Source organism: Euleptes europaea, chromosome 5 (genome assembly GCF_029931775.1).
Source record: "Euleptes europaea isolate rEulEur1 chromosome 5, rEulEur1.hap1, whole genome shotgun sequence".
Taxonomy (NCBI): domain Eukaryota; kingdom Metazoa; phylum Chordata; class Lepidosauria; order Squamata; family Sphaerodactylidae; genus Euleptes; species Euleptes europaea.
The window spans coordinates 1,165,813-1,186,349 of record NC_079316.1 but is presented as its reverse complement, the minus strand read 5'-3'; the positions used below and the strand labels follow the sequence as shown (position 1 = coordinate 1,186,349).

General features: G+C 50.6%; 1 protein-coding gene across 1 annotated transcript in view; it reads right to left on the bottom strand.

Annotated features, from left to right (window-relative positions):
- Positions 1-3,333: 3,333 nt before the first annotated feature.
- The window catches only part of FGF12 (fibroblast growth factor 12), an 81,728-nt gene continuing 64,524 nt past the window's right edge, over positions 3,334-20,537 (bottom strand). The window contains exons 4-5 of the mRNA XM_056849565.1: positions 11,240-11,438; positions 3,334-3,508 (exon numbers count right to left, since the gene is read on the bottom strand). Coding sequence (XP_056705543.1) covers positions 3,390-3,508; positions 11,240-11,438 — 318 coding nt within the window. The 3' untranslated portion in view covers positions 3,334-3,389. The remainder of the gene's footprint in view (positions 3,509-11,239; positions 11,439-20,537) is intronic.

Sequence of the window (20,537 nt, the reverse complement as noted above, 5' to 3'; positions counted from 1 at the left end):
GCCAAGTATCTCGGGCTGGCTGTCTCTCTTCTGTGATCTCAGTGTCATAGGAGGGAATAGGTGGAGTTCACAGAACCACGTGGACATAACACAGGGGCAATGTGGCCCAGACGGCCATTATTTGACATCTCACCGGTACGCTGGCAGAGCCGTCTCCTCAGACTATGACCTGCGTATAGCAGGTTGGTTCATCCTTCACTCTGGATCTGCTAAGATCAACCACAGCGCCTACTGGAGCACATTATGTGGTCCTAAGAGCAAGTGGGAGCCACAGAGGTGGTGCGTCTCACACGAGCAAATGCTGTCGCTCCTTCCTCAGGCCCCAAATGCTTGATTTCAGGCAATGCCCTCACAGAAGACCCTCGCCTCCCAAGGCCAAGAGTCGATGATGCTGTTGCCCGACACCCTGAAGATCTGCCGCCTGCCAGCACTAGTCTCAAGTGGCTCCTTCTGTCCTGATGTTGCTGGCCAGTGGTCAGGCAGGCTGGCAAATGAATCAGAGCCAAAGAAAGACACCTTCCCAGAAGGAAGGGTCTTAGAGGCCGTCTAGTTCAACCCCATGCTCAATGTAGTAAATCCAAAGTTAGAGCCTTCCTCATGGATACCATCCAACCTCTGCTCAAAGGCCTCTGTCAAGATAGAGTTCTGCCCAAACTTAGGAAGCTCTTCCTAATGGTCAACCAAAACTTACCTTCCCTCTGACCCAACGGCTGGATAGCAGTACCTCACCTGTATCTCAGCCCCTTCCAACCCTCAGTCACTGGTGACCGGGACCAACGGCTTTGCTGTGTGTGCGGCAGTGGCGAAAAAGGCAAACTCCATGTTGTGGGTTATTAGGAAAGGGTTTGAGAACCGAGCAGCCAGTATCGTAATGCTCTTGTATAAAGCTATGCTGTGGCCTCAATTGGCACACCGTGTACAGTTCTGGACACCGTATCTCAACAAGGATACTGCAGAGGTGGAAAAAGAACAGAAGAGGGAAACCAGAATGGTTAATGGGGTTGGAGTACCTTTCCTATAAGGGAAAGGCTGAAGAATCTGGGACTTTTTAGTTTGTGTGTAAGTGCCGTCAAGTCGCTTCCGACTCATGGCGACCCTATGAATGAAAGTCCTCCAAAATGTCCTATCTTTGACAGCCTTGCTCAGATCTTGCAAATTGAAGGCTGTGGCTTCCTTTATTGAGTCAATCCATCTCTTGTTGGGTCTTCCTCTTTTCCTGCTGCCCTCAACTTTTCCTATCATGACGGTCTTTTAGTTTACAAAAAAAAAAAAAAAAAGGACAACTAAGCCATGGTGAACAAAGAAAACCTCCATATCCAGAGGCAGCCAACCTCTGAATTCCCGTGCCAGGAGGCAGCATCAGGAAAGGGCCTCAGCCTCTCTGCCTGTTTGTCTGGCCCTCCAGAAGAACCGGTTGGCTACTGTGTGAAGCAATGTGCTGGACTAGATGGACCCTCCCTGCCCTGATCCAGCAGGGCTCTTCTGTTGTTCTTACATCACTGAGGCATCTTCATGAAAGCAGGGAGGGGTTTTCTAGCAACCGTCTCCCCAGTTTCCCCTTCTCCACTTTCCCTGATCAGGTACATTTCTTTGCAGGGAGGGAGGGAGGAAGCCACAACTTAGCATACAGCTGTGGCATGGCATCTTCAGTGGGTCATAAGTGCGCACCTCTGAGCACTAACCTTTGATAAAACTTGATGGGTAGCCGCGTTAGCCTGTCTGTAGCAGTAGAAAAGAGCAAGCGTCCGGTAGCACCTTAAAGACTAACAAAATTTCTGGCAGGGTACGAGCTTTCGTGAGTCACAGCTCCCTTTAGCTGTGACTCACACAAGCTCACACCCTGCCAGAAATTTTGTTAGTCTTTAAGGTGCTACCGGACGCTTACTCTTTTCTACGCTGATAAAACTCTGTGTGTATGTGTGTGTGTGTAAAGTGCTGTCCAGTCGCAGCCGACTTACGTCAACCCAGCAGGGTTTTCAAGGCAAGGGAGGAACAGAGGCGGTGTGCCATTGCCTGCCTCTGCACAGTGACCCTGGTATTCCTTGATGGCCTCCCATCCCAACTCAAGAGCCCAACTCTGCCGAGCTTCCAAGATCTGACGAGATCAGGCTAGCCTGGGCCGTGATAAATCTACGAGGTACATTTTAATTGTCCGAGGCAGAGGCTGAAACCACAGTTGCTGGAGAAAGGGGCCAACGACATCCACTGGCCTCTCCGCTTTCATTCCTGGAGGCGTAAATAAGCCCCACAATGGCCTGCAGCCATGCAGCAGCAGAGGCACCCTCTGGTGTAGACAGAGTGGTTTGGGGCTGGGCGTGATGGCAGGCGGCCCCTGTTGCAGGCCCTACTAGCTTTTTTTTGGGGGGGGGGGAGAGCCAAAGCTCCCTTCATCAGATATAAGCAGGAAACTATACAACTGTGCAAGATGGCAGCAGCTTATCAGCACGGGTACCGCTGCTTCTCCGTGGGTGCTTAGAAAGCAATGACGCGGGGAACAGAGACTCTGCGGCAGCCCACTTGCTCACTCTGCTGTTCTTAATGCCACTTGGACCTCAAACTGTTTAAAAAAAAAACCCTTTTGACCTTCAGCGAGACTAGCCAATGCTTCTGATAACTTCTAAAGCAGCTGGAGGGCTGGAAGAACAGGACCCCAACCACCATGGTCTCTCCTTTGCCTGAGATACTCTTTTAAAGCCTGGGCAGGACTTCAGCAGCAGCAGCAGCACATGTGGAGAAGGCCAGGACAGACGACGGGAAACCGAGGCTCCCCGTCATGCACCCAGAGGGGTCACCGGAGCGCTCTGGTTTTAGAAAGCTCACCTACGGGAAATGATGATGACTAATGACGCGAAACATCTCGCCCCCACTTCCCACCAGCGTTCGCACTTGCTGCCACATCACAAACCGAGTTCAATTCTCCAAAAGCAAATCTCTTTTTATTTTTTTTAAAGATAACACCTTTATTATTAGTATCCTTTATTATTATAACTGTTAGATAATTTATAATTTATTATTTTTATAATTATTATTTATGCAGAGATGAACAGTTTCCCCCCCCTTGATCACAAGAGCAAACAGTTTTGCTGTTTTTAAAATGTTAATGGAGTCCTGATTGAAAATAGGCTTTGTTGTGGGTTTCTTTCTCTCCTTCGCTTTGTGTATGTGTTTGTGTGTGTTGTACTCTAAAACGTCGCAACAGGCAAGATCTTCTCATCCTACACAAAGGAAAGGGTTGAGTTCAGAATCTTAGCTGCTACTGGAAGCTCCTGCCTTGGTCAGTTTCTTGCAGTCTCCGTGAGGGTTCCCTGGGTGGTGGGCGGGTGGGCTTGGCTGGCTGGCTGGCTGGCTGGGGAGAAGTCGGATGCAGGGGTGGGCAGCTCTCCTCTCAGCTATGTGGAGTCCTGGTTGACGACTTTGCCTCCATTCATGGTGGGCGTCCCCGAGCTTTTCCTGGAACGTCCTTGCTTCTCTCCGATTTCATGCAGCGAAGGCTCTCTGTACATGCACACTGCAAAGAGACAAGGGCGGCAGCCGTTAAACCGGAAGACCACAGAACTGCCACAGAGAAAGAGTGGGCCAGAGCTGAACCAAGGCCCCCCCTCCACCATGCAGGACAAAGAACTTTGCAGACAGAGAACCCCATTTCCATCCCTGGCATCTCCCGGCTACCAGGGCTCAGGGTGATCCTTGCCTGATACCTGGGAGAGCTGCTGCCAGACAGAGGAAACAAACATAAGAGTTGGAAGGTACACCCAGAGTCATTTAGTCCAACCCCTTGCACAAAAGCAAAGAAGAGGAACACAGAGGAGCTCCACGGTCTGGTCAAGACAATGGATTGATCCATAGAATCATAGAATCATAGAGTTGGAAGGGACCACCAGGGTCATCTAGTCCAACCCCCTGAACAATGCAAGAAATTCACAACTACATAAGAACATAAGAAAAGCCCGGCTGGATCAGACCAAGGCCCATCCAGTCCAGCAGTCTGTTCACACAGTGGCCAACCAGGTTCCTCTAGGAAGCCCCCAAACAAGACGACTGCAGCAGAACCATCCTGCCTGGGCTCCACAGCACTACCTCCCCCCCACATACCCCCAGTGACCCATACTCCACACCCAGAAGAGGGCCAAGGTGCCCTCCCTCTCGTGATCTGCCTAAGGTCACAGAATCAGCATTGCTGACAGATGCCCATCTAGCCTCTGCTTAAAAACCTCCAGGGAAGGAGAGCTTACCACCTCCCGAGGAAGCCTGTTCCACTGAGGAACCTCTCTTAACTGTTAGAAAGTTCTTCCTAGTGTCTAGATGGAAACTCTTTTGATCCAATTTCATTGGTTCTGGTCTGACCTTCTGGGGCAACAGAAAACAACTCAGCACCATCCTCCATATGACAGCCCTTCAAGTACTTGAAGATAGTTCTCATATCACCTCTCAGTCTTCTCCTCTCCAGACTAAACATACCCATCCCCTTCAACCTTTCCTCATAGGACTTGGTCCATGGAAAAGCTGAGCAAACCTTACAGGTGTATCTAGTAAGTGAGCCAAGCCACACAGGGCAGTAAAAAGTGACTCCCCCCTACAAGGTTATTAGCCCATTTTAACTTGGGAGTATCCATTCTTGATCCCAACTAAGGTATATTCAGACTCACACTGCAAAGAAATACTTGGTCACTTTAGCATGACTCAGAGCGTATGCAGAGTGTCTTTCTCCCATGGGAGGAAATGCTGCCTGGCAAGGTATGGTTTCTAAGGGGATCTGAGTTCCAGCACCTTTTCAGAAATTGGCCCCTGAACATATGTGTGCATGTAAAGAGCCATCAAATTGCAACCAACTTATGGCGACCCTGTAGGGGTTCAACCCTTGTCATCTCCAGTTAAGGAATTCGGCAGTAGTTGATGTGACTCTTTTCTGCCTGAGACCCTGGAGAGCTGCTGCCAGTCTGAGTAGACAATACTAACTTTGATGGACCAAGGGTCTGATTCAGTAGAAGACAGCTTCATGTGTTCGAGATCCACTGGAGGACCAATTAAGGTGGACCATTCAGTTGGTCCTTGCAAAGAAGATCAAATTCAACGGTCTGTTGCTGCCAGCAGGAACGCCGGATCACCGAACACAAACGAGTTCTGTCTCAATTGCAAAGGTAGCCTTCGTGCGCCCTCTGGCTTGGCACCTTTATCAAAACCGCAGCTGGCCATGGGAACTCTTAACATGTTTAAAAATAGACTGAAATCATCCCCTCCCATTGTCCGGCTGCTTTCTTCCCCATTCTTCTGTGCTATGCACCCCCCACCCCCACCCCCACCCATCTGCTGCCCCGTCTGCAGCACCTGCAGCCAAAGCCTCTCTGCGACACTGGAGGGGGGGGGAGGTTCTGGGTGTGAATCCCTGCCTGTCCGAGATGTTATGAAGCCAGATGGACCAGTGGTCTGACTCGACAGATGGCAGACTGAGTTGCCCATCACAAAGCCAGATTACCAGACCAGTCTGGAAACAGGGCTTGGAGGGGAAAGTCACCCTGCCTCGGACATAGTCTCCTACCCTACAGGGTTGTTTTGAGACTGAACACAAGGAAGACCGCAAAGCACTTGGCAGATTCCGAGTGCTGGGTCAGTAATAAGTGGCTGGACTATGGGAAGACATCCCCCACCCAAAAGGGCAACGGCAGCCTGTCCCCTGTCCCCTCCCCAGCCATGCCCTTCATTCTCAAAGAGGAAACAGGAACCAGCAAAATCACAGAGGGGCAAAGGAAGGCAGACTGTTCAAGAGGAAGGTTTGCGAGGCCGGCAGGCAGAGAGAGGACTTGTGGGATTCTCAAAGGCAACCTGTTTCTGAGAACCTAGAATCATAGAGTTGGAAGGGACCACCAGGGTCATCTAGTCCAACCCCCTGCACAATGCAGAAAATTCACAACTACCTCCCCCACACACCCCCAGTGACCCCTACTCCATGCCCAGAAGATGGCCAAGATGCCCCCCTCTCATCATCTGCTTAAGGTCATAGAATCAGCATTGCTGACAGATGGCCATCTAGTCTCTTCTTAAAAACCTCCAGGGAAGGAGAGCTCACCACCTCCTGAGGAAGTCTGTTCCTCCCGAGGAAGCCTGTTCTGTTAGAAAATTCTTTCTAACATCCTACAGATCTGGGGATGAATTCCCCAACACAGGAGTTGCATAAGATGGAGACTTCCTACCACTGTGGCTGGCAGTCAAGGAGCCCAGAACAAGATGCCCTTGAGGATGCAAGCAAGGTTGGGCTTATGCAGGGCTGTTCGCAGGCTGTCCAGAGGTTGCCCGTTTGCCCCCTGCCATCTGTCTGCCAGGCTGTTGGAGAGACCTCGTGGCTGGCTCGTGGACAGAGAGGGCACCCGCCTATTGATCACAGTGTGTGACAGAGATGCTGCCCCCATCCCCCTGCAAGAGGGGCAAAGAGGACAGTGTGGTCAGAGCAGAGGCAGGACTCGGTCTTTTGCCGCTGAGACAGGAGGCCATTTTCCTCTGGCTTCCAGAAACCCAGCTGGGCATGCCAGTCCAAAGCACACCTATGTTCCCTCTTGTTCTCTCTTCCTCCCTGCAGCTGGCCAGGTTTGCATAGGGCTCTTCGACAGACCCAGCGCTCAGGAGAATGTGGGGCTCACCGCCTCTCTCTGGGGTTTGGGGGGGCTTTCAGCTATGGCAGCGGGGAGCAACCGTGTGCACGCCTCTCCTACGGCCTCTGCGCCATCGATGGCTGTGTGACTCAGCCCTCCGAGGTACAACTGCATCTCCGCACATCTCGCTTTCGCTCTGCCAGCCTGCGATTCTGTACAGAGCATCAGAACGTTAAACGTGGTCTGGGCATATGGTGATGCGGCCTCCTTTCTCTCTTTGTGGTTCATTGGGGCTTTGCAGAGAACAGTATGAACGGTTTAATTAGATTATTTTATGCAAAAGCAGCCTCTGGATCAAATGGAGGGAGAGAAACTGAAATAGTTTTTTTTTTAAAAAATGTGTTTTACTATTGCCTTCACAATTGAAGCACAAGACCATCTTGACTACGCTTTTAGCCCTGCGCTCAGAGGGCTTCTGCCTGCTGTTTTCTTCTCTCTGGGTTCCTCTTGACTAAGATATCTTTGTATTTCATGTGGCTCCGGGGCTCCAACAGCAAAACTCCTCTTTAGATAAGGGCAAGAAATGTTCCTTGTCCAGAAGGACACAAATTTCACCGCCAGCACCAAAGTATGCCCCCTGGCACCCTGTGTTTGGAAGCTGCATTCTCGTTTGGAAAACTATTGATTTGAGAAATGCTTCTACTCTAAGAAGGATTGACGTTGCTGCCCTCAAAGGTCGATACTCGAATGGGAATCTGGAGAAACTGAAGATCCAACATATCACCTTCTCGGCTATCCTATTTGTGCAAATGTCTTCGAAAAAGATTTTGTCCCTTGTGGTTACGAGGTCATGATTGGTAGTCCCCATTAAGAAGAACAATCAATAATTTGCTCGCGGCCACCAGTGTGTCGTCCTCCTTCGGGCGCTGGCCCTGCTCAACCCAAAGCAGGAACACTGCAAAACCCGTGCCCTAGACTGCAGTTTGGATCAGCCCCGAGGAAATGTCCTGGCACCAGGATTCACGTGGCTGACATTGTATGCTGTTTTTACAGCTAAAATAAGCCAAGCAAGAAATCTGGCTTGACGGCCAGAGAAATCAACAAACTGACCAGATGGACAAAGTGATCCGTCTAGATGCCCTTTCCCCATGGCCCAGCTGGCTGGCTGGCATGATTTTTGAGGGAGGTTTTTTTTTCCCCAATAAAGAGGGCATGATCTGAGAGGGGCACGCCAGGATCTCTTGCTGGGCCACAGACACTGCATCATCTGACAGACCTCCCCCACCCCCCAAAAAAACTGTTGCAATCTTGCACGGGAAGAAGAGTTGGTTTTTATATGCTGACTTTCTCTACCACTTAAGGCAGAATCAAACCGGCTTACAGTCACCTTCCCTTCCCCTCCCCACAACAGACACCCCATGAGGTAGGTGGGGCTGAGAGAGCCCTAAGCGTCTTAACCGCTCCCCATAGGACAGTTGCTCTAGTCCCCTAATCATTTTGGTTGCTCTTTTCTGCACCTTCTCAAGCTCTGCAATATCCTTTTTGAGGTGTGGTTACCGGAACTGTACACAGTATTCCAAGTGTGGTCTCACCATAGATTTGTCCAAGGGCAATATGATAGCAGAAGTTTTATTCTCTATTCCTTGTCTGATTATGGCCAGCAAGGAATTTGCCTTTTTCAAAGCAGCCCCACACTGGGTTGACATCTTCATTGAGCTATCCACTACCACCCCAAGATCCCTTTCTTGGTCTGTCACTGCCAGCACAGATCCCAACAGTGTATATGTGAAGTTGGGATTTTTTGCCCCAATATGCATCACTTTTTTTGCCCCAAGATGCACACACAGTCCAGCGTGGGCTGGTGCTGGCTGAACAGAGGGGTTCTTTGTCTTCCTTGTTTCTCTGCTAAGACGCCCTTCTCCCATTCTCCCTGTTAAGACGCATCATGGTCTGGAGGCAGATTGGGGGGGGGCATGAGACAGGACATATAACTTACATGTCCCTTGTCCCCTCCCTCCCCCCCTTCCACACTCTGAGTGAAAACACAGCTCTGTTTCTTTGAAGTGAGTTGCTAGAATGCTTCGATGGAAAGCTAAATTAAGAATGTGACAGCAGCCCCTCCTCATCCATCAGTCCGTTTTAACCATCAATTGGTTTTCATGCTGCTGAGCGTTCTAAGCTGGAGGCCAAATGGTACAGACTGCAGGCCTTTCAAGGACTCTGTAGGACCAGGTGGGCGGGCTTCACACTCCAAAGCATCTCCCTTTTCCAGTTTGTTTGCCAGAGTTCTGCAACCCCACAGCTGGAGCCGGCCACACAGCGGGAAGCCCCCAACCCCAGCCCACCCTGGAGCCAGTTGTGATTATTCGTGGCCCTTCGTGACCCACATAAAAGACCTCTTCCTGTACAAACCTGGCCTGAGCACCTGGCAGCAGCCGTGGTCCGGCCCTCGCAACGCCCACCTGCAGGCAGCCCGCTGCTACTGCCACTATCCGGGGGAGGCATGCTCAGGCCCAGGATTAAACCTTATGTCCAAATAGATGTGCCCCACCTTTCCTCTCAGCTCAGTGCAACTCAAAAGTAATAATTAGAACCCTACACATTAAAGCCACATAAAAGAAGAACCCACAAAAGCCTTATGGCACCTCCCGAAGGTCTCCTGCACGGAGGCTGCGCTCACCTCTCCAGGGAATGTGTGTGTGGGGTGGGGGGGTCACAGTGCAAAGGCCCAAGCTCTGGTTGATGTCAGGAAGGCCCCCTAAGTGGGGGGAGCCATCACATGGCAGCCGGAGGTTCATAACTGGTGCACAGGGCAATGGAGAAAGAGACTGCCCTTGCGATCTGGGTGCCAAGGTGGTAAAGGGTTTTAAAGGCCACCACCAGCCCCTTGAACTGAACTCAGACACAGAACTTGTGACTAGCCCAAGGTCCCCCAGCTGGCTTCATGTGTAGGAGTGGGGAAACAAACCCGGTCCACCAGATTAGCATCCGCCGCTCATGTGGAGGAGTGGGGGATCAAACGCGGTTCTCCAGATCAGACTCCACCCTCTGGGGAGCAGATCTCAGACTGGGCTGTGTAGCCACTTGCGGCGTCAAAGTGTCTGGCACCTATCCTGCCTGTTTCAATACCTAATTTAAGCCCCCCCTCCCCTCAATACACACACACACGAAGCTGCTTTATACTGAATCAGACCTTTGGTCCATCTTGTCTACTCAAACTGGGAGTGGCTGTCCAGGGTCGCAGGTGGAGAAACGTCTTCCACATTACCTGATCCCTTTAGACTGGAGATGCCGGGGATTGAACCCATCTTCAGCATGCCAGGCAAATGCTCTTCCACTGAGCTACAGCCCTGCCCCTGCATACTGAACTGCTGCTTTTCCTTCTAAATCCAAGCTAACGAATAGTGTTTGGAAAATGAATCCCACTCCTGTAGGCCTTCTGGGTACATCAGTACCGCCTCTTTGAGGGACAGGGAGAGACTCCAACCGAGTCAGCCAGGGCTGCAACCAAAGACAGGACGGGCTGCTCTGTAAGCATCCCATGGGGAAAGCAACATCTCCTCTGAAAGCCCGTCCACCGGACATCCTCTGGTTTCTGGCTTTTCAGAGAACTGCTTTTCTGAAGTCTACAGAGCTGGGCTCTGCTCTCTTGGTCGTTCACCCAAGAGGGACAGCCCAGCGTGCTTGGACTGACTGTGGCACCTCTGGAGTCATCCTCAAATGCACAACAGCAGCAGATGGGTTCAGTCACACCATTTCCCCTGCAAGGAGGGCAGGCAGGACTTATATGGCTGGGACTGTCCTGGGTTTATCCCCCCCCCTTCCACAAGAACTCAGTGGAACAGGAGATTCTGAGAGAGAAGAACTGGCCCAAAATGAACTCTTACACACCAATTCCCCCCCCCCCACACACACACACAACAAATCCTGCATTGCATAGTCTTGCCTGCAAAAACAGCTGCAGAGTTTGCAACGGGAGGCAGGCGAGGGAGAGCCATCTAAGGTCTTTGCAGGTCTAAAGAGGAACCCCAGAGGAAAGGATGGAAGCATAGGATTCTGCCTCCCAGTGTGTGAGAACATCGGTCCTGCTCGCCTGAGAGAGGCTCTCTCAGGCACCGAGCCGGGGTTTCCTCCTCCACCGGCGCCTGGAGTTCCCTTTTAAGGGGAGAGGAAGGGGGCTGACTCAGGACCCTTTTGCATGCAACATGCAAAGCAGCCCCACACCAAATCAGCCCAGCGTGGCTCCTTCAGGTCTTGGGCAGAGGCCGTTCCCTGCCCATGTCTAAGGAAATGAGTGCTGATGCAATTAATACTCCTGATAATACTGGGGTAACTAACATTCCTTTCCCTAAGGCACACTTTTGAATGATGACATCCAGGGCTGTATGGGACCAGACATGTGTAGCGACACGTGCCTTCCTCTCTCCAAGCAGGATCCTCCCTAGATCTGCCCCTTACAATCATATGCTCCGAACAACACCAGAAGGGCCTGCAGAGCAAATGAGCTTCAGACAGCTTGAGCAAGTGAGCCCAGCCATGCACTCACGAATCTCGAGCACGCTCACCTTTGCACAGGCCCTCCCCAAATCCATTCCAAATCATGCCCCCTCCTCCCACCCCACCATGCAGAGAAAGACCTTTGGAACTCCTCCTACCTTCTATGGGTTTGGGTACAAAATGTGAGGATGGTTTGGTCTTTTTCACCCGGTTCCCCTTCATGATCTGCCCTTCCTTATTGAGTCCCAAGAACCAAGCTCTCCCGGATTCCTGCTGCCGGTACAGCGTAGAGGAATATATAACGTAGTAGTTTTCGAAGACGGACTCCTTAAATTTGCACTCTGGTGTGAAAATGTCCTGCAGGGAGAGGGAGAGAAAAATAGAACAAAAATCATTTTCATTTAGAGACATTTCTTTTCATTTAGAGCCTTCCCTTTTCACTTGGATCCAAGGCAGATTGCAAGGACGATAAAAACTTTTCAATCACTCAGTAAATGGATTACAAAATATGATCATGATCAGGCAATCCGTGAGCAGATTACAGGACATGATAACATCTGAATCGAACGGGAAAGATGGTTAGTAAATAAATAATGCAGTTTGGCTGGGACTGCAGAGAAACCCAGAGCAAGGCATGCAAACGTCTTTGTTTAAAGGCAGCAAGACAATCAACGAAGGACAAACTTTCTCCCTCAAAAAAGTTATAGAATCATAGAGTTGGAAGGGACCACCAGGGTCATCTAGTCCAACCCCTTCACAATGCAGGAAATCCACAACTACCTCCCCCCACACACACCCAGTGACCCCTTACTCCATGCCCAGGAGATGGTCAAGAGCCCCTCCCTCTCATCATCTGCCTAAGGTCATAGAATCAGCACTGCTGACAGATGGCCATCTAGCCTCTGCTTAAAAGCCTCCAGGAAAGGAGAGCCCACCACCTCCCGAGGAAGCCTGTTCCACTGAGGCACCGCTCTAACTGTTAGAAAGTTCTCCCTAATGTCTAGATGGAAACTCTTTTGATCTAATTTATGTACTTCATTTGTACCCTGCCTTTCTCCCCAAAGGGGACCCCAAAAATAGTGGAAAACCAGAGGGATATCTCAAGGTCTGCAAGAAGGCCGCCGTTGCCCCCAAATGTGTTTCAAGCAGTACAGCTCCCCCCACCCAAGTTCTGGGAAACAAAACTACTAACACAGGCATTAAGGTGGACAGCTTGTTCCTGCTGCCTTCTCCTACAATGGGCTCCTGTGCTTTATGAACACAATACCAAATGTTTCCCTTTAATTTTAAATTTTGAATGGTGTACGCACGGCACAGAATGCATTGGACAAAAGACCAAATGGGAGCAATTTCTCCATCTTAACGCAGAGCAGTCCGTTTTTGCACAATAATACATTTTCTGGGGGAACAAGAGCTCAAAATATATCAAACCTTTTTCTCAAAATAAAATCAATTTTTTTGCAGTAACTTTAGATATTTTTCTCCCATTTCCCACTATGGATCAATGCAGCTCTCTTGTTTCTCGACCAAAATATTTGCACAGGGTTGTCAGTGGAAGGAAAACATTGAATCCGTTAATTTCATGGTTCTTATTCAAACCATTGAGCATGGAAATGGGCATGGATCTGCAATGGTTCAAGCCTCTGCCAGTTATCCTGGCCCCCTCGCTTCTCACTGTTCAGCCTTGGTGGTCTCCCTGAGATCCCTGCATCTGCTCGCCGAACTTCCTTCCTTCCTTCCTCTATGCTCAGTCAGGGAGAGACTGAGAAGAGCATCAAAGATATGGAGAACGAGGTAACACATCTGGAAAGATGGGTGGAAGAGACTGTCTGGAGAGCACACACTGGCCATTTATACACCGCTGTTTCCTCACGGTCCCCCCCCCCAACTATTTTGGGGCTTTGCTTTGATTATGAATGCATTTTCTGATCGTCAGAGGTCACCTTGCTCCCACCCCCACACACATCCCCCCTCCCGGTGTTTTCTGGATGCTGGCTAAACACAAATCCAGAAAACGCGGGCAAAACGCACGGGGAGAGCAAGACGACCTCTGAAGGCTGGAAAAGGCAAGCATACTCAAAGCAAAGCCCCGAAGTAGTCAACGGGGTGACCATGAGGAAACAGCCATGCATCAATGGCCTCTGAAAGCCCCACATTTGCTTCGAGGAAAGCCTCCTCTCAGAAAGATGCTTTCCTTCATTCGTTGCATAGATGAATCAATGAAACGCTGTGATCCCATCTCCTCCACTGCAGCTCTGCTAATGAGCAGCTACAAGCACTGCCCACGTGCCAGCCTCTTTCCAGACTGGGGCGGGGGGCAGAAACTGCACTGATTCTGCCTCGCAGTGCTTCTGCCCATGGCCAATCTCCACCCCACCCCATGTGATTCTTGCTACAGACGATGCAGGTAAAACAAACGGCTGGTCTCTGGGAGGGAAGGCATGAATGAGCTTCAGGGGGGGGGGCAGATTCAGATCCAGGGCCTTTTGCTGTCCAGCACTCCAGGAGGGGAGTCTCTGGCAGCCCCTGGGATGCCTGCTGGCGCCCAGCCTCTGACCTTCTTCTGTGAGAAGAGCCAGCCCCTCAGAGACAGAGCCGTGCCCACCACATAATCTGCATTTTATTTATTTCTTTATAGCCTGCCTTTCTCACTGAGGCTGCAGGCGGATTACAGGAAGAAGAAGAAGAGGAGGAGGAAGAGGAGTTGGTTTTTACATGCTGATTTCCTCTACCACTTAAGGGAGACTCAAACCGGCTTACAATCTCCTTCCCCTTCCCACAACAGACACCTTGTGAGGTAGGTGGGGCTGAGAGAGCGGTGACTAGCCCAGCTGGCGTTGTGTGTAGGGGCGGAGAAACAAATCCAGTTCACCCGATTAGCCTCCGCTGCTCATGTGGAGGAGTGGGGAATCAAACCCAGTTCTCCAGAGTCCACCGCTCCAAACCACCGCTCTTAACCACTACACCACGCTGGCTCTGTTCACAGGTTACAGTGAGTGCATGTACAACCAGTATGTGCATGACATACACCCATTTGTACAAAAGAGCTGATGCGAATTCACTTTACAAAGGAAACCAGGGACTGGTACCTGGATAAAGGTGCGGTTTCAATCACATGTTCAGTTGTGCGTGTGCTGAATGTAATGTGAGAATGAGTCAAGGCACATTTCTGCAGGTACCATCCTGCAAATGGGCAAAAATGATAACCGCCCACACTCCTGCATGCTTTGTGGTAGCCCCCACCTTATGGAGTGGCCTCCCCAATGAGGTTAGAAAGGCTCCCACGCTCTGGGCTTCCCGCAAACGATGCAAAACGGATTTATTCAAGAGTGCTTTTTGCCCAGATAAATAGGACTGCGCTGTAATTAAAGTTGCATTGGTCAAGGGACAAGGACTGTGGCCTACACCACCAGGTCGTTTCTACACCACTTAACGTATCATGTTTAAAAGCTCCTTATTTATTTCAGCTCTGTTTGAGATTTCTGCTTGTTTTCAGATTTCTATAGCCCAAACCCTATTGGACCGTTCATCACCCTGTTGATGGTGCTTGATTTACCACTACACAATCGGCCTTGAGTCTGAGTGGGAAAGGTGGGCTATAAATAACCTAAATAAAGAAATAACCATCCAGTGTACACTGTACATGGATTGTAAGTGCATTCATCGTAACACGTGAACACGGCTAGAGTAAAGAAAGAGAGAGAGAAAAACTGTAATCAAACAGCATAGGATGTCCAACAAACAATGCAGTTAGACTGGGAACACAAAATTCAAAGACAATGCCAGAAGGAATGAGAAACATCACACTGCCTCAGGCCCAGGGGTTGTGTGAGCAGCGCAAAATGCGCCATCACAAGGAACAGGATGCAAAGACTCCCCATGTGTGTTTTAAAGCCCTTGATGCAAAGGTCACCCTTTGCAATGAAATGTAACAAATGGGTAGAGACTGCTTGGAAGCTGACTCTATTTAAAATGCCTTTTCCCCTGCAGTCAATCAAGCCCCAACATCCACCTTCCCTCCCTCTTTAAGAGAACAAGGTCTTTGGTTTACGATCCCAGGAGAAATTCGGCTACCCTCCGGGTGGAACATTTGCAGCAGAGCCGCCTCAAAGGCCATGGATCCCAATTACGGCGCACATGCCTGGAGGTCCATCAGGTGAGCACGTTGTTTAAGAAAAGCTGGCTTGTTCCCTTGGAGGTCCCGTGAAGGATCTCCTTGGCTTCATGAGCAGCTGGACTCATTAGGAAGAAATTTCTAACAGTCAGGGCGGTTCCTCAGTGGAACAGGCTTCCTCGGGAGGTGGTGAGCGGCACGCTCCTTCCCTGGAGGTTTTAAAGTAGAGGCTAGATGGCCATCTGTCAGCAGTGCTGATTCTATGAACTTGGGCAGTTCATGAAAGAGAGGGCAGGAAAGGTTGCGTCAGTGTTTTGGCCCTCGAGGCCCTTTCTTGCATGCTCAGGGAAATGCCGTTCTCCCCAGTCGCTGCTGTCTTGTTTTTGCCATGAGGTGCTCCTTGCAGAAGTCACGTCTAAGTTGGTCCTCAGTGCCTCCCCTTGATTTCAGAGTAAACAGGGCTCCATCAGGGAAGCTCCGGAAACCACGTCCCCCCAAATGACTACCTGGTTCTAGCTGTGGCTGACGTGGTGGTTGTGGGTGGTTTTCACACGGAGGAGCATCAAGTCCTGTGATTCTCCCACCTGCATTTTGAAGAGTTCAAGGCCTAGAGGGCTGTTCTTGAACAGATAAGGCTGAATCTGGTTGGCAACGTTTGGTTGCTGACCTTCTCCAGCAGCAGCAGTGGAGTGGACTGGGGGCACGGGCCAGCAAGTGGGCGGGAAGAGAGAGCCCCGTTAGGAGACGGTCAGCGTTTGGTCTCTTGAATTCACCCTCTCAAGCATGCACCAGGGACCCTGCGGAGGGAAAAGCAGCTTAGGAGGGGGTTTGGAGGATGAAAAATGGCCTGTGGGGAAGAGGTTTGGCACCCTCTTCGTAAGAATACCGGAAGAACCCTGCTGGATCAGACCGGTGAGAGTCCATCCAGTCCAGCATCTCGTCTCACACAGTGGCCAGCCAGTTCCTCTGGAGGGTCAGCCACAGGGCATGGAGGCTCCCTTCCCCTGATGTTTCCTCCTGGCACAGGGATTCAGAGGTATACTGCCTCTGAATGTGGAGGTTCCCTTTAGTTACCACGGCAAGAAGCCACTGATAGACCTCTCAATGAATCTGTCTAACCCTCTTTGAAAACTTTCTGTTCATCACTACTTCTTCTGGCAGTGAATTCCACAGTTTAATAACTCACTGCCTCAAGAAATGTTTCCTTTTGTCCTTCCTTCCCTCCCACCACAGTTTCATTCAAAATTACATCCTCTGTTGGAGGTTCCCTATGTGTATTGGCATATAATGTGCCCCTTACCTTTAGAGACTAATTCAGTCATTTCAACATGGCTGTGAGTTTGTGTTCTCCTCCATTGTGACAATATCACACACCCCTCCAACAACCCTGCAAGGCAGACAGGTCAGGATTCCTGTTTTTCCAGACCTTTGGATCTGCCCAACTCATTGAGCGAGGACAGCACAACCATCATGCAGAGACGCACTGAAGGAGAAGCCAGTCTTGCCAAGCACACGGCTGCCTCTCTTTCTCTCTGTCTCACTCTCGCACGGGGCATCTGCTCTCTTTGCTCCAAAGCCAGCTTAGGAGAGGGGCTTCTTGGCCCCGTTCCAAGTTTCCAACCAAAAGGTCAGCAGTTAATTGGTCAACGGTGGTCAGCCTGTCAGGGAGCAGTCAAAAATTTAATACCCTGAATATGGTTGGTGGGGCAGGTGAACATTTTTTTGTGACAAAACAATTGATTGCTCAACTCTACCTCTGAGAGCCGCGGCTTTTGATGCAAGGGAGGGGCCCTTTGAGCAAGGGAAAGAGAGCAAGCGAATGCGCAGCAGGAGTCTCCTCTCCCGGCCTCTGAAGAAAGGGGCTGCGGGAATAAAACCTGCCTTTGAAATGCCGCAAGATTCCCGTTCGTCTGCTGTAGGGGACTCACATGAAAGCCCAGCTGGAATTCTCTCTGACCTCCTGGCTTGGATTCTAGGAGCAGAACTACATAGGGGCTCTGCCCAAAGAGTGGCCAAAAAAAATCCCCCTCCAGGACCCCTGGCCAATCTGGCCTGAAGGAAAACTACTTCCTAACCCCAAAGCAGAAAAAAACCAATTTCCCCAACAGCTGTCTACAGCGAGAAACACACACGGATGGGAGGGAAGACATCTGAATACACTTCAGCACACGAGGAACAGCTGTACGTTTTCTGTAGAAGCTAAAGGCAAAGCTGGCAGGAGCCCAGGGCCACAACCCACCACAAAGCTTCCCTGTGCGAGGCGGCTGCGCGTGAGGATCCCAGCCAGGCCTTCCCACGGGGCGGCCCGACTCCCAGGTCTCCCTCTCTGTTCACATCTCCTTGAGAAATACTCGCCTCTTCCGGCCTCCAGGGAGGGCTGCCTGGTTTATAGGACATTACAACGTTGGCAGCAAAGTGGAACGCTGATGGAAAGCCGGAATGTTAATTATCCCGCAATATCAATGAATAAAAGCCCCCAAATGGCACCCCTTTTCTCTCGAGGCCCTTCGGATTGCCTAATGCAACTTTTGATCCTGAAAACAGTTGTTTTTGTCAAGCTGAAGCTGCTCCAGATTCCACCCACTCTCTGAGAGCAATTCCTCCTCCCCCCCTTGCTTTTCTTGATTCTTTTGCGTTTGTGGATAATGTTTTCACAGCTGCAGCCCCAGCAGGGAAGATGAAAGGAAGCCACAGCGCTTTGAGGATGGAGTGGAAACGGTGCCCAAGACCTCCACGTTCCCAAGGAGAGTTTCTCAAATGACAGAACAATTTGGAGGGGTCGGGAAGGGGCCCATTCACCACGCCAGGCGTACGCGTGGCCTGGCCCCAATCCTGGCTCGGTCATGGATCTTTTCTTCCATCAATGGTCCAGCAGGCCTTCTGCAAAGCTCCAAAGATCTGTCTGGTGTGCATCTGCCGTTTCTGTGTGGATCAGGAGCAATGCACCCTTCTGACAGAGCAAAAAGCTCTCCTGCCCACACGTATGTTTATTAAGTTTCGATGCCACCTTTCCATCAAAATAGGCTCCTCACACATACAGCAGGCCCTCTTCCCTTCCGCATTTTTCATGCCTTGTAACTGCAGGGCTCCAAGCTTTCCAGAACATGTTCTAAAAAGCTCAGAACATGGATGCGGATGTCAGCCCTGACCCGGATAGCCCAGGCTAGCCCCATCTCATCAGATCTCAGCAGCTAAGCAGGGGCAACCCGGGTTAGCATGGGACGGGAAATCACCCAGGAAGTCTAGGGTTGCTACACAGAGGCAGGCAATGGCAAAACACCTCTGAACATCTCTTGCCTGGAAAACCCCATAAGGGGCTGCCATAGGTCAGCTGTAACTTGACAGCAAAACAAACAAACAAAGATGTGAAAAGTGGAGCCAGTGCAAAGTACCATAAATACCTGCATTATTTCAGCCTGGCTGGCTAGACGCCTCTAGGAAGACCATGAGTAGGGCACAGCCTTACCCTGTTGTTTCAGTCCAACATCGGAGGTAGACTGCCTCTAAACAAAGCCGTTCCACTGAGTTTTCTAACAAAGCGGTTAGAATTTTCTAACAATTAGAACAGTTAGAATTTTCTCACAGTCAGAGCGGGTTCCTTGGTGGAACAGGCTTTCTCGGGAGGTGGTGGGCTCTCCTTCTCTGGAGGTTTTTAAGCAGAGGCTAGATGGCCATCTGTCAGCAATGCTGATTCTGTGACCTTAGGCAGATCATGAGAGGGAGAGCATCTTGGCCATCTTCTGGGCATGGAGTAGGGGTCACTGGGGTTGTGGGGGGGAGAGGTGGTTGTGAAAGTCCTGCACTGTGCAGAGTGTTGGACTAGATGACCCTGGTGGTCCCTTCCAACTCTATGATTCTATGAGTTATGTGGCCTCAGAGGCTTGATGGGACCTCTCCTGCCCCATGACTTTGTCTAAGCTCCTGAAGGCTTGGCATGGGACTCCCTCGGACTGGGCAGGGAGAGGAAGTGGGTTGGGCATAGCATGCCCGGCAACTAGCTGGTCAAATCCTCCAGAAAGCCCAGAGCGCTGGTGGGGCGGGGGTGGCTCTTTCCTCTTTTAATGCTTTTCACATATACTTTAAATCACAGCAAGACCCAGCGAAATACAAACCTGCCCATCAGCCGGCACCTTGACAAGCCAGCTTCACTCCAGGGGGATAACTTGGGGGGGGAGTGTTGGGTGCACGTACAGAGGCACTATCACATGGTGTATTTTGCTAGTCACAAAATGACCGCAGGCTGTTCAATGAAAAGCTCAGTACTTATACTGGCAATTCAGAGTGTTCAGTGCTGTCTGCATACACTATAGCCAAAGCCCATACAACAACCCTGTGAGGCAGGCCAGTATTCCTACAGGTGGAAGTGGGGCAAAAGCTGAGATGTAGCCTCTTGCTAAGGACATCTAGTGAGATGTCGGCTAAGGATGGTGAAATTTGCTCAGGCCCTGCTTTGTGCTGCCCTACCCTGCAGAGGAGAGGCAGATGGCCGCAAGGTTTGGGACCCTTCTGGTGGTGGTCCCTTGTCTGAGGAACTCCATTCCCAGCATGGTATAGTGGTTAAGAGTGGTGGTTTGGAGTGGTGGACTCTGATCTGGAGAACCGGGTTCGATTCCCCACTCCTCCACATGAGCGGCGGAGGCTAATCTGGTGAACTAGATTTGTTCCCCCACTCCTACACACGAAGCCAGCTGGGTGACCTTGGGCCAGTCACAGCTCTCTCAGCCCCACCCACCTCACAGGGTGTCTGTTGTAGGGAAGGGAAGGTGATTGTAAGCCGGTTTGATTCTCCCTTAAGTGGGAGAGAAAGTCGGCATGTGAAAACCAACTCTTCATCTTCTTCCCCTATCTGAAGAAAATGAGCTGTGGCTCACGAAAGCTCCTACCCTACCAGAAATTTTGTTAGTCTTTAAGGTGCTACTGGACTCTTGCTCTTTTCTCCTTCCCCTGTATGTTCACCAGGCCCCAAGTTCCAGTACCAGGTTTAGCCCTTTAGCAAGCTGTGTCATCCCCATTATTAGTTTTCAGTGCTGCTGCTATTAACACTTCCCTGCATTGATCATTTTAGTCATTTTATGGATTGAGAACTCTCAATAGTGGAGTCTGTGTTATTTACTGAATTTTGCATGGGAAATTGCCTTGAGCAGTTTTAACCAGGGAAATTAGGAATTGGGTGACAAATTCCTTCCACTGGCAGTCACCTTTCCTTCACCACTGACCACAGACAAGTCACCCTTCCACTTTCGGAATTAGCTGCTGGAGAAGAATCCCCCAAACCTCAGAGACGCAGAGGCTGCCTGCTGTTCTCCAAATGGATCTTGAAGGGCTGCTCTCAAGCCAGAGGC